General features: G+C 35.1%; 1 protein-coding gene across 7 annotated transcripts in view; it reads left to right on the top strand.

Annotated features, from left to right (window-relative positions):
- LOC123523218 (protein amalgam-like) overlaps positions 1-9,553 on the top strand; it is a 72,044-nt gene extending 62,491 nt beyond the window's left edge. For all 7 annotated transcript variants that reach the window (XM_045300927.2, XM_045300925.2, XM_045300922.2 and 4 more), the window contains exons 2-7: positions 1,057-1,190; positions 1,807-2,035; positions 2,732-2,752; positions 3,599-3,892; positions 4,643-4,672; positions 5,947-9,553. In XM_045300927.2, the coding sequence (XP_045156862.2) occupies positions 1,057-1,190; positions 1,807-2,035; positions 2,732-2,752; positions 3,599-3,892; positions 4,643-4,672; positions 5,947-6,071 (833 nt within the window). In that variant the 3' untranslated portion in view covers positions 6,072-9,553. The remainder of the gene's footprint in view (positions 1-1,056; positions 1,191-1,806; positions 2,036-2,731; positions 2,753-3,598; positions 3,893-4,642; positions 4,673-5,946) is intronic.
- Positions 9,554-14,104: the final 4,551 nt, after the last annotated feature.

Here is a 14,104-nt window from a genome sequence, read left to right as displayed (position 1 = left end):
TAATTTTTAACTTTAGTGTGATAAATAGCTGACATAAATCATAAATCAGCTTTTACTGCCCCCGAACTCTGAACATTTACAAAATATATCAATGATATTGTCTTACACTTCATTGAAATCAAGGTAAACCGTGATACATGATGGATGAATCAAACAGTTGATCAAGAAGTTGTTTGCAATTTAAACGAATTCACATATGAATAGCCTAATGTAAACACAGTCAATTGATTTCACGTCAATTGTCGCAATCTTAGAAAGTTTAGTCTTGGAGAGAATAGCCACAAAATGAATGAACAAATTTGAAGTTTAGTGGATATGTTTACATGTAACGGTTTATGGCAAAACTGCATGATGTGCTCCATAGCTACCATAATGTCACAACTGTACCATATAACCGTTCATGTAGACAAGTTTGTTTGAAACGAAAATTATTAATAGGCTTTCTATACAGTCATACAATTCAAATCTCAAGAGGGTTTGCGGACCCATCCGTTTGCGACAAATGATGCATTTTGTGTATGGAATACGAAACACAATATCTACAATACTTGCCAGATACGCAATGAGGTGTAAATGTACTCTAAATTACATTGAAAAGACACCAACATAAATTAGCAGTGTTTCTAGCTGGCAAATACATGTTTCCTTAAAAAACTGCTGACAAAGTGTTGCTTTTCCTGGTTATTATGTAAAATAACTAAGTCCCGTTAATGTTTAGAGTTCTATCAGTGCTGCAATTTAAAAAAAATCAATATAATTCTTATCAATTAATGTTGCGGTGAGTTATTTTTACGCTGTGTTTAGCAAGACTTTAAAACCTGTATATTCTGGAACGTAACATAGATGTCTATGCAAACAAGACAGATCATATTACCAGTGGCCGCAGAAAAGTATAGGTCACTAACTATTATATTATAATATTTTTACAGTTGGTTTACGTTCATTCAATGCCATTTATATCATGATTTTAGGTGAAAAATCCTAAATATGAAGAACTTACAGACTGAATTCAGCATGTAACGTAAAGTTTTACGGCTAATATTATTTCCACTTCAGATTCGACAGAAGATTACTACCGACACTTTCCTTCTCCTATCCCGAGTTTTCTGCCTGTACCTACAAGTATTACCGTCCAAAAAGGAGAAACAGCACATCTGAGATGTCGGATCCATAACTTAGGAACAAAAACGGTAAATTTTATAATATTGTGTGTTTAAAGTTATTTATAATATCACCCTCCTTGATGTCATTACGCTCAAAAGTTTTTATTGTTGGAAGATCTGGCTATCCATAAAGCGTTACTACCTAGGTAAAGCATGTCCGATCAAAATTATTTTGTACAATATTTCATTGGGGATTAGAGGGATCTCGGCATATTATCAGCAATTTTAAGTTTGGATAGCATCATATGAATTACTACCGTCGAACACGGAAAAAATGCGGAGCTTTTCAGTAATTGTGCCATTGAACAAGCACATATATGTATCTGTAACTAATATGATCTATGTTACCATTATACTGTTAGGAACTCGCATTAATTATCAACACACCAAAAATAATTTATACGCCGTACAACGACAGAAACATGTTGTCAATCTTTTATATTTTCTCTGTTTTGTAACCTTTGTAGAAGGTACTGGGAGAGTAAAAATGTGTTTATTTTACACAAAAGGGGGCAAACTTGTAAGAGCCTTTCAACACTCGGCCACTGTTCGTTCTTTAAACATACCGAACCTTCCTTTTCGTAATGGATCAACTTAAAATTATTTGCAAGACGGTTAATATTTCATAATAAATTGATTCCAGGTTGTGTGGAGAAAAATAACTGAAGAATTTCCTTTAACAGTAGGGAAAAGGTTATTCACGCCGAGTCGAAATATAAAAATTGAAACAGAGGCTATTACTGGCACAGAAGTCGATGAAGACAGATATGAACTCATTATTAAGGACATTACAGAAGACCAGGCCGGAATTTACGAGTGTCAAGTTAGTGCAACAGAAAAATACACCAAAAACATAACATTGCATGTTTTGGGTAGGTATAAGTCAGTAATATATACACATCCATTGGGCTTTAAGAGATACACCTAAGATGAATATCAAAATTTCTTATCTTTTTTAACAAAACTAATAGATATAAGACATTGTAGACAACGAGTCAGTTTTGTTTAAATAAATACTTTAATGTGTATTATATGCAGCATACAGCTGAATTATTTTATATATCTTTTCTTCATATTTCAAGAACTACTAGTATTATTTTCTAGATAAAAGGTTCCTAAAACGTACGGAATTTTCTGAAAGTTTTCTTCAAACTTTAATGATTAAAATAGTATTATTTTCTATGTTAATGTTCATAAAACAGACTTTATTTTATTTTGCAATTTCTAGTTTAAGAAACCCTATTCTAAATTTGGAAACAATTGACGCAAATCTTGAGTCTTGCAGCTTCAATGATGTTAATGATTATTATATACAACATTGATAACGCAACATAACACAGAATCGCCAGAATCTACCGCAATTATAAAATGATATATTTTAATAAAATGTGTAATTTGATGAATATTTTCATACATATACAAAGTCTAATGAGGAAGATTTTTTTCTATATAAGAGCACAGTGTCAACTGTAAGTATTTCTCTGTCAGTTGCCTAGTAGGATTTACCACTCATAATTGATGCGATATTAATTCAAATTTGAAAATATACCTTTCCTTATATTTTGCAGATCCGGCAAAATACAAACCAGGTAAGACTACTTAGTTCTCAAGGATAATTGTGTTCTTTTATTTGTTTGTTTTCTCCTCGCGTTTGCTTCGTGTTTGTCTGTGCATGTGTTTTTATGTGTGTGCTGGTCTTGAGCGCGTCCGCGTGCTGTGGATTGCGCTTTGGGGAGGCTGATTTTTTTGGAACGTGGCTTTACCTGTTGGATATTCATTCTTGTCTTTGTATATAATACTACTTTCAATTGCGTAGTACTAGTAAATCTATAATCTGAACTGCTAAAGTATCATTCAGTGAATCTATAATCTGTTCTGCTACAGTATCATTCAGTGAATCTATAATCTGTACTTCTACAGTATCATTCAGTGAATCTGCTCTTTGCACTTTCCATAAACATGATAAATAAAATGTTATTTGTCAACGTCAACGAGAGCTGTGATGCCTTTGATCACACCATAGTTGTAAGAATCGAACACAAAACTCAGCTTGCTAAAACACAGGTCAGGGAATTGTCTCATACTGGTCTGCCTGTCGGTATATCAACATAAAACAAATGATTACATACTAAACGAATTTGAAAAAAAACACTGTATATTTGGTAGTATTAACAGCTGTCGAAATGGATAAAAATATGACATGATTTGTGCACGATCCATTGCTGTAGTTATGTAAATAAGTCATCAAATTATTTACTAGTTTCATAATTGAACCGTACGGTACACCGTACGTGAGTATACGTCAATATCTGTAGATGTGCAAAAATTAATCCAATTATTTTACCAATTACAGAATTATATGGTACACCGTACGTGAGTATACGTCCATTTCTGTAGATGTGTAAAAATTTATCCAATTATTTTACCAATTTCAGAATTGTACGGTACACAGTATGTGAGTATAATGGAGAATATACATTTAACATGTAATGCTACAGGGACAACAAAGACGCCGGATGGCGTTGACTGGTTCTTTAACGGAGAAATCATAACTGAAATGAATCCTCGTTGGCAGGGCCGCTTAGTCGAAATAAACAAAAAGCCTCTTCCAGGGCGATCCTTAATAAGTGAACTTATAATTGAAAGAGCAACAATCGGTGATAGAGGTCATTATGTGTGCCGCCTTACAAAACATTCAGCTAATGGATTAAAAGTTCATATCTTAAATGGTAAGTGTCTTTCCATTTCAAACTGTATTGCTTAAAAAAATGCAGTGCATATATGCCCAAACCTCTTTATCGTGTATCACAAAATAGCTGATTTGTAGGATGTGATAATAGAGGTTTGAGTTTATATTCAAATGTTGAACCAGTCTCGGTATGGTGTGCAGTTCGGACTATACATAAAGCAGGGATAAAACCAATTTATTGAGTTGGTAGATGTACATGTACATTCGTTTGTACTGTTAGGCGTTTTGCCGTATTTGGTCTGGTAAATTATCGTATGAATTCCATCGACCTATATATTTATCGGTCTACAAATATATGTATTTGTACCTTGTACCTACTTATTGAACTGGTTCAATCTTTGTATATACACTCAAATCTCGGTTAACGTGGATCGCAAATAAGTGTTGGCATTTAAGTATTTTAACTTATTTGACTCAGTTATATACCCTGTATACATCAATTGAAAACGCATGTAAACGTATCGCTTTCTTTCAATATGTACTCTTGAAATATTTTACGAGTTCTATCATGTCAAGAAATGCAAAAACTTTCAAAAAATTTCCCTCTGATGTAACAAAACTGTAGGCCTGCGCCGAAGAATCCCTACGCAAGAAATGAATTGTGTGTCCTTAAAAATCCTGAGAGTATTTTTCAAGTATTCCTTAACTGTTTATTTTTAATAGAATCGCTGTTTTATATCTCACTCAGAATATATGAATTTTGTGAATATGTTTATTTTTCATTTTGCAGATAAAAAGAATTACAAGAATCCAAAGAGAGGTAAAGAAATAGAAATTGTTTAGAGTTTGTTTACAGTAATTTGTTAATTGTCATATTACACTGTAATCTTACCCCGTATAGGGCCATATTGCTTAATAAGGGGATCATTCGTTCTTGAGTTCAGGAATCTTGTCGTCGATCATTTGAAGACGTGATCATTTGTCTATCACATCGGTAGCTATCGTCACCTGAGTTTTAGCATATCGTTCAGTTCTTTGCTCATTATCACATGTTTCTGTCAGAAGAAAAAATACTTTAACAGTCAGACGGTATTCAGGCAAGTAGACACTAATATGGTCGATTCAGTATATTGGTGAAGATATTCATAAGGGGATTGTCCTCAACGATGTTGGTTCGAGCATCACTTGAGTCGTAGAATTCGTCGTGAGTGAAAGTCATCAGCTGGCTTAATGAAGGTCGGTGGTTCCACCAAAGTGCCCGCCTGTGATGACATAATGCCCACAAGGATACCCGGGTCTTCCTCCACCATGAAAAGCTGGCAAATTGCCATGTGGCCTATAATTGTGTCGGTATGACGTTAAACCTAACGAAAACACAGAAAGAAGCAGAAAGACACCTTACAGATATTGCCCCGCCTGAGTTGAATGGGATATGGTATAAGACTCTGAATCTTTACAAAATGAAGACATTTATATTAACACGGAAGTGCAGCAGATTGCAAAAAAATAACCATATTTTGTTGTATGTCTTTATGCAATGGTACAAAGGTGATGTACAATCATTCAAACTGCATACAAAATTGAAGGCATTAAGTGTTTAAGAAATCATCTTTAAAATATTCTGTTTTGTAATTTCTTATTTTTCTAAATAAATCTAAAACTGTATTGTATTTATGTAAATATTTAAAGCAATGTTAAAATAGTGGGCAGAAAAGAAACGGCAAAGTTTAATAAACATATAGCTGCTTTTTCCATTTTTCTTTATTTTCCCATTTTCTATTCAGTTATGTTTGTGCGGACAGTCAAAGAGATTTTGGTTCAAAGTTCATATAGACGACAGTAAAAAGAGTTGTTTTGTGCAGGAAGCATACCACTATCGTCTCTCTTCACTGAATTGTTCGCATTTTATCCGTTTTGACCACCTTTTGAACAAAAATTGCAGAACGGGAAATAGTCATTCAGCAGTTCCTTTTTTTTCTTTAAATATTAAAGATTAAAGGGATACAATTGGCTGGAACAAAGTTCATTTCTCAACACAACGCAAAACTAATGGTTATACTTTAACATTGATTTTAAATTTCTTTTATGTTTCAGATAACACAGAAAAGCTAGATTCATCTTACTCAAAACAGAACAGCGGTGCTTCGTGTTGGAACTTTTTACAGGTTTCGTGTATTACTACACTGTGTTACTTTATATCCTTTATCACACAGCAGTGAATAAACGAAAAAATCTTGAAAAGCTATACTTAAAGACATTTTATGACAATGCGTTAGCTACGGGGAAATCACTTACTGAACTATACAATACGCACACACAGCGGCTAGCGAGTTATCGTTCCATCATAAATCATCTATAATAATTGATAAATGTTGTAGCTGTAAGATGGGAGTATTTCGAAAATGGTAGTATGCAGCGAGGAAAAGGGAAAACAAAACTACACTTATTGTTTGATTAATGGACAGTGCCTTTATGCATTTTACATAAACTTATATATTATATATTGATATAAACGTTTTCAACCCTAAGGAACGTCATGTGTTAGATGTGGTAGGAGAGTTGTTGTCAATGAAATATCCTGTAGCATTGACTTCGAAAATGGCTGCATAATGACGAAGCTTCTCAAATACTGTTTGATCAAGTTTTTAGTTTTTATGTAATGTAATATCATTTTATCTCAAAACGATTCTTTAGTTTCTACAAAAACGATGTGATATATGTTAGATATTGATTTAAATATTAACGTTAATGAGTTGAAGTGTATCTCCTGGTGGTAATGTTTTAATACTGTATAATGTACATGATGTTTTTAACCTTTTAAGATGACTGTAATGACGTCACTTACGACTGTTTATTTTAATACCGGTAGCCTGTGTCAGTAAGACATGTCCAAAATAATTCTGGCATTGAAATATTTGACCAAGTGCTTGAAATTATGAACCATATTAATGACAGTCGAGATCATCTCTATTCTATGTATTTGATGTGTCAAACGAATGCACGCTGTCTTGATGCATTTGCAGCTGTCCATTACATAATCCGTTTATCATTCACCTATACCATTATATTTCAAAACCTCTTAACATATCATTTAAAATAACATGCAATACTGTAAGTTAAAATGATGTTTTATGTATTATGTAAACTTTAAGGCTGCAAATAGGTAACACTTAAAGTTCTGTTGTTTTTGTTTTTGTCTGAAGTTTTATATTATTCATATCGGTGTTTACTTTTTGACTACATGTATCATTTCAGGAAATAATGTCCAGTTTTGAGCACCATCAATTTTAATTTCTATTACTTTTATCGTGATTACCTCAGTATGATTTACTGCATTCATATTCGTTAACATCCTCAGCCTAATTTCAATGTTGTTTCATTTTTTGCAGTTGCTTGAAAACAGCTTTAAGTGTGTTTTATCAGAGTTCAACACACACTGTTGAGCTTAATATCACTTTTTGTTAAGAACATGTTGCTCTTTTATGTATATATGACTGTATAAGACACGTTAAATGGTGTTGTGATTTTTATTTAATGTTAGAGGGAAGAACAACATTTTGCAATGTTGTGTAACTATATTGCTATCCACGAGACCAGTCTTATTTTTTCTAAACATGCAAAGCTACGAAGATGTATTCAGATTGTATTGCAATTGTATCGTTGCAGTTGAACATAATACATGTCCTCCAAAACACAAATATGTCTTATAGTTCTTCAGAAAAAGTAAGAAATGAGTCCCTTTCAAGTAAGTCAGGTTAAAAGTATGCATGTTTGATAGGCACATGTTCGCTTTCAGACACATTTTCATACTATGCCGTTAGTTTTTATTCTGTATATTATGAACAGGCAATTTAAAATACTTTGTGTTTGGTATTTTGTATAAAGATCTACCTATTAATGTACATAAGAGTTATCAATGTTCATGCTTTTTGGATGCAATATGCAAGTGCCTGCTTCGAAAATAATATTTTTACATGTACGTATATTTTTAGACATTTTTGTTTAATAGGGAACCAACTCTGGTTGTGTTAGAATATTACTTAATTTTATTATTTGTAGACTATGTATTTTTGAGGGGTTTTTTTGCAACACGTCTGAGCTCTCAGAATAGATTGTGTTTAAAAAATATGTTTGCTTACAAGGATGAATTAATAACTTAAATTAATTAATTTATTCAATAGCCTGAATAAGAATGACAATACTGAACTGAATAAAATAATAAATGCAACGTCACACATTAAATTATGTCACGCACCCGATAAGCGTCAGTGTATGGTAAAATATTGACGTTTCCGGTACCATTGTTACATAACGGGGAATAGAAACTAGTATGTAATTATCTGAATTTATCGAACGTAATATCACCATAATGACAGTTGATTTAATCATAACCAGTTCTGTTAGTTCCATATCTGAATTCAGTTCCAGGTGTATCATGCTTTGAAAATACCCGACATTGTTCCGCATGTTTTTTTACTGACTGACTGTTTTGTTTTCAATAAAGCTATTAGGCAGTTATCACAGTTTTGAATTGTTAAAAAAGTAAGTTTTAATTCATAATGTAATGACAGTTTTTAACTTAATTTGTGTTGTTCTTTTTTTCTGTTCTGTAATAATGCAATATTGAAAAAACATTCAAAATTTGATATCAACCTCGAGTGTCCGATATGTGCACAAGGACTTCTTTCTAAAACTTCAGAACTTCTGAGGCCTAACCTCAGCACAAGGTCTCCTTGTTATCTCATTGTAAAAATTCACTGGCTGACGCCCGTCTGTCCCTTTATTTCCTATTTTTACCCAAATATCGTGTTTGCTAGATGCCCCTAAGATGATCCTCTCCAAAAATATTAAATCGATTCCGTTCGGCTACATATACACATATCTTCAAATAGCCGCTCTGTAACTAATGGTCCGAAGTTAAGTATAATGTCATTGAAATGTTTGTTAGGTGACCATTCACGAAGAATGTTCAAATGATTTATATTTGTTAAAACCCACTCTTGAAAGCGTGGTCACTTTAAAACTCTTCTTGCAAGACACTACAAGCCCTTCTTAATAATTCTGTCATAGAAATATACTTTCATTGACCCTTTATCACAACTATTCAAGTCCCTATGTTTTGTTAAAAACTTTACTACAAGAAGAGGGGCTAGTTTTTGTCTTTATTTGACTGTACTGTAAACTTGAACAAAAATGTTCTCCTCTGAATCTTCATAGAGTATTCTTGGATGACTCAAACTAAAATTGCTACCTTTTTGAACTGTGAAATTCTGGGGAGCTATATAGATTCGTCATGTCGCTATTAATTGTAAATATATATAATATACAAGAATAGAAGCCGATCGACCAGAGGTCTAAGTTTGGAGAAATGAGTTTATAAACAATAATTAGCATATTGAAAACAATTGATTAGAACTATTTTACAGGTAGCTTTCAGAATCTTGATTAAAATCAGTTCAGATATCTTCTGCCATTCAGTTGTCCTACAACATTTTCACTACTATCGGATATCTTGAAGATATCTAAAGCGTTGATATTCTTGTAAAAATAAAAGATAGATTTGCAAAATGAAACGTATACTTTATAAAACGGAAACGTTGCAGAGTTTTTGCTTTATTCATTTTATTATATGTTATACCTTATTTATTTGTTAAAATATATTCAGCTGAATATTGTTAATTATTAAAAGAATTCAGATGCACTTTTGTCTTTATTTATACATTCCTTAGTATATAAAACGTGGTGTTCCCTGTTGAATATTCGTCCTTTTCTTTTTCCACTTTTCCAAACACCCCCACCCTCCCTCATTTTGTATTTTGCATCACTGGCGCCAGACCAGAAAGAAAATGCCTCTGTACATGTTATACCCTACCCCTAGGTATTCTATAAGAACCATGGTCATGAACGGGAAAATATACTAACCCGTTTCAATCGCGCATTTCATACCTAAAACACGCAGTTCGGTAAAAAGTGTTTCTATGGATATCAAACAAGTGGTAATTTTTTTCATTTGAGTACCCGGTCACATTTCTTCAATTTAAACTTATCTTAGAAAACAACGGCATAGTTTATTTGTTATTTCAACGTTACACAAAAAACTTGCTTCACTTTCCCTTTTGAAGTTCCCTTCTAGGGTTACAAACCATTCTGATTGGCTGTTGTGAAAATGTATGTCAATCGTATTTTATACACGTGTTCGCTGAAATGGTGAAAATGTAGCATAAAATGTGCAAAATGAATAAGGGTAACGAACAGATGCAGACAATGTACGATTTCAAATTAAAGATCATATACAAGATGACTTTCATTCATCATTTCGAGTTTTAATGTAAAATTGTGATTTTTTTTTTAAATTCTGTTTTTGTTTGTTTACATTTCGCCAAACATGTGCACACTGCCGTGACCTCTAGACCGGATATTCATTAGGGAAGGTCACGCAAGATTTTTCTGTAACGATGACGAAAGCATAAAATATGTTGATAATCTCAGCAATATGGAATACTGAGACAATGCGACTGGTGCACGATGGAAGATAAATAATCGCTTGTTCAATATACTTGGTACCCATTCACCGAACCGCACGTTTAAGTTGAGAAATCATTACCAACTTTTAGTAACATCGGTCTATCGGAAAATCGATAAATTTGCCTATATAAACAAAGAAGGAAAAAAATACTTAAACTTAAATAGAAAAAGTTCTATTTGGAAATCAAAAATTCGATACCCCACAAATTAAAGTTTAATTTATTCCGGATATTAGGAATATTTTTTGAAAAAAATATTTTAATATTTGGTTGGTCCTTTTTGACTTTAAACAGACCCACCTCAGTTCATATAGACTCTGTAGGAAACGGGTAAAAAAACTGACTTTTTCAAATATAACAGATAAAATGAGATATTTTCGGCAAATAATCAAAAAATCGATACCCCTAAAAATGTAGAAAAATTATTCAATTTTCGTTATGTGTGATTTGTTTTAAATTTTAAAATGGTTTGTTTGGTCCTTTTTGCATTTTAGTGTGTACAGTGAACATTTCTTAAAAAATTCCGGCTTTTTCCGCCGTTATCCGTAAGTACTCGGAAGCTGTTACGGAAAATATTGTCGTCTGCTAGTCTGACTTTGTCGGTGTATGAATTGTAGGCAGCTTCACATTGAAAAAAAATCTGAGATTGTAATTAGACAGATTAAAACAAATTAATTGTTGAACTCAGAAACGCCGAAACCTAGATCCGCTGTCGTTTAAAATAATGCTATGGAGGATTTAGTGTTCAATTCGCATTTAATATACAAATGCTTTTAATTTTCATCGCAAAAAATACTTAAAGCAACTATTTCTCACGTGTTTCCATAAAATATAGTCTGTCAGTAATTGAGTTTCAAAGTATTCTTAAGAAATATAGCGATGATTAATTTCCAGATACGTATATTATTTTTTGCCGATCGATCTGGAGACTTTTTTTATTGCCGTGGCGGTCCTGGTTCGATCTCCGACGTGGTCATCTTTTTTTTCTTCATATGGGAATTTTTGATAATTTTGAAACCCAAAAAATCAGTTTTTATTATTCATGATATGACCAAACTTTAATTTGAAAGATAGCCTTGATGAACTGATAATTCTGCTTCTTTCCGAACCTACTTATATATTTTTCTGTATTCTTAAATTAATGCGTGTTTTTTGGTACATTCTTTAATCATTCGTTTTATAAAATTGCGATATCTATTATTTGTTTTAGTCTCAAGATTGCACACAATCACATTAAGCATAAAATTATTTTATTGTAACAAATATCTTAAAATTACCCTTTGACTTTTATTGTGTATTACAATATTGCCTAGGGGTAAACAATATCCGGTCAGTGTTGTTTCAAGCCGGTGTAACGGTCAGTTTTTTCCCCAGTCAGTTTTTTCCCCGGGGAAAAAACTGACTAGTCAGTTTCTTCCCCGGGGGAAAGAACTGACTAGTCAATTTTTTCCCCGGGGAAGAAACTGACTGGTCAGTTCTTTCCCCCCCTAGTCAATTTTTTCCCCCCCAATTGCAACTGGTTACTTTTGATCATTCTTATGGGGGGGGGGGGGGGGGAAAACTAACTAGTCAATTCTTTCCCCCCTTCTCGATTTTCCTGGCTAGTCAATTATTTCTCCTGTTAGTGAATTGGAACGGGTATTATATTGGTTATTCTTAACTAGACTGCTTTTTTATTTCCAATAGTCTGTATTCATTTAAATTTCATATAAAATAAGAAATAGGTTTCATATTTTGTGTAAATTAAGAAATGTTTTTAAATGAACTTACTTCAATTTCTGTTAAATATTCTTTCTAATTGCTGGCCTTTTTCCTGTTTCAATTTCTTCTAAGGTAAGGAAATTACTGCTGGTCAGTTCTCCTCCCACCTAGCCAGTAATTGACCAGTTAGGTGGGGGAAGTAAATTGACCGGTCAGTTCTTTCCCCCCTAGCCAGTACTTGACCTGTCAGGTGGGGGAAGAAATTGACCAGTCAGTTCTTTCCCCCCTAGCCTGTACTTGACCTGTCAGCTGGGGGAAGAAATTGACCAGTCAGTTCTTTCCCCCCTAGCCAGTACTTGACCTGTCAGGTGGGGGAAGAAATTGACCGGTCAGTTATTTCCCCCAAGCCGTTTTTGCATAGGCTATTAAGTTGGAAAAGAAACTGACCAGTCAGTTCTTTCCCCCTTTGTCAGTACCTGACCTGTCAGGTGGGGGAATAAATTGACCAGTCAGTTCTTTCCCCCCTAGCCAGTACTTGACCTGTCAGGTGGGGGAATAAATTGACCAGTCAGTTCTTTCCCCCCTATTCTGTACTTGACCTATCAGGTTGGGGAAGAAATTGACTAGTCAGTTCTTCCCCCCCCCCTCCCCAGCCTGTACTTGACCTGTCAGGTGGGGGAAGAAATTGACCGGTCAATTCTTTCCCCCCCCCCCCCCCAGCCAGTACTTGACCTGTCAGGTGGGAGAAGAAATTGACCGGTCAGTTCTTTCCCCCTAGCCTGTACTTGACCTGTCAGGTGGGGGAAGAAATTGAATTGTCAATTCCTTCCCCCCTAGCCAGTACTTGACCTGTCAGGTGGGGGAAGAAATTGACCAGTCAGTTCTTTTCCCCCTATTCTGTACTTGACCTATCAGGTTGGGGAAGAAATTGACCAGTCAGTTCTTTCCCCCTAGCCAGTACTTGACCTGTCAGGTGGGGGAAGAAATTGACCAGTCAGTTCTTTCCCCCCTATTCTGTACTTGACCTATCAGGTTGGGGAAGAAATTGACAGGTCAGTTCTTTCCCCCTAGCCTGTACTTGACCTATCAAGTGGAGGAAGAAAGTAAGTCCTATGACTTACGTAAACGCTCTCAACACTCACTCCAGATGGAACAAACCTCAAGTAGAGGCATGTGGTAGCTATGATGCCTTGCCTAAAGACATCATCACATTGGTCCTGAAGATAAAGTACAGGCTAGGGGGAAAGAACTGACCGGTCAATTTCTTCCCCACCTGATAGGTCAAGTACAGGCTAGGGGGAAAGAACTGACCAGTCAATTTCTTCCCCCACCTGACATGTCAAGTACTGGCTAGGGGGGAAAGAACTGACCGGTCAATTTCTTCCCCCACCTGACAGGTCAAGAACAGGCTAGGGGGGAAAAAACTGACCGGTTAATTTCTTCCCCCTCCTGACAGGTCAAGTACTGGCTAGGGGGGAAAGAACTGACCGGTCAGTTTCTTCCCCCACCTGATAAATCAAGTACAGGCTACGGGGGAAAGAACTGAATGGTCAATTTCTTCCCCCACCTGACCGGTCAAGTACTGGCTAGGGGGGAAAGAACTGACCGGTCAATTTCTTCCCCAACCTGACAGGTCAAGAACTGGCTAGGGGGGAAAGAACTGACCGGTCAATTTCTTCCCCCTCCTGATAGGTAAATTAATGGCTAGGGGGGAAAGGACTGACTAGTAAGTTTCTTCCCCCACCTAACAGAGCCAGTACTGGCTAGGGAGGATAGAACTGACTGGTCAATTTCTTCCCCCACCTGAAGATAAAGTACAGGCTAGGGGGAAAAGAACTGACCAGTCAATTTCTTCCCCCACCTGATAGGTCAAGCACAGACTAGGGGGGAAAGAACTGACTGGTCAATTTCTTACCCCACCTGAAGATAAAGTACAGGCTAGGGGGGAAAGAACTGACCGGTCAGTTTCTTCCCCCACCTGACAGGTCAAGAACTGGCTAGGGGGGGAAGAACTGACCGGTCAGTTT

The sequence above is a fragment of the Mercenaria mercenaria genome, chromosome 8 (genome assembly GCF_021730395.1).
Source record: "Mercenaria mercenaria strain notata chromosome 8, MADL_Memer_1, whole genome shotgun sequence".
Taxonomy (NCBI): domain Eukaryota; kingdom Metazoa; phylum Mollusca; class Bivalvia; order Venerida; family Veneridae; genus Mercenaria; species Mercenaria mercenaria.
The sequence above is the reverse complement of the archived record's forward strand: the minus strand, read 5'-3'. Positions and strand labels throughout refer to the sequence as shown.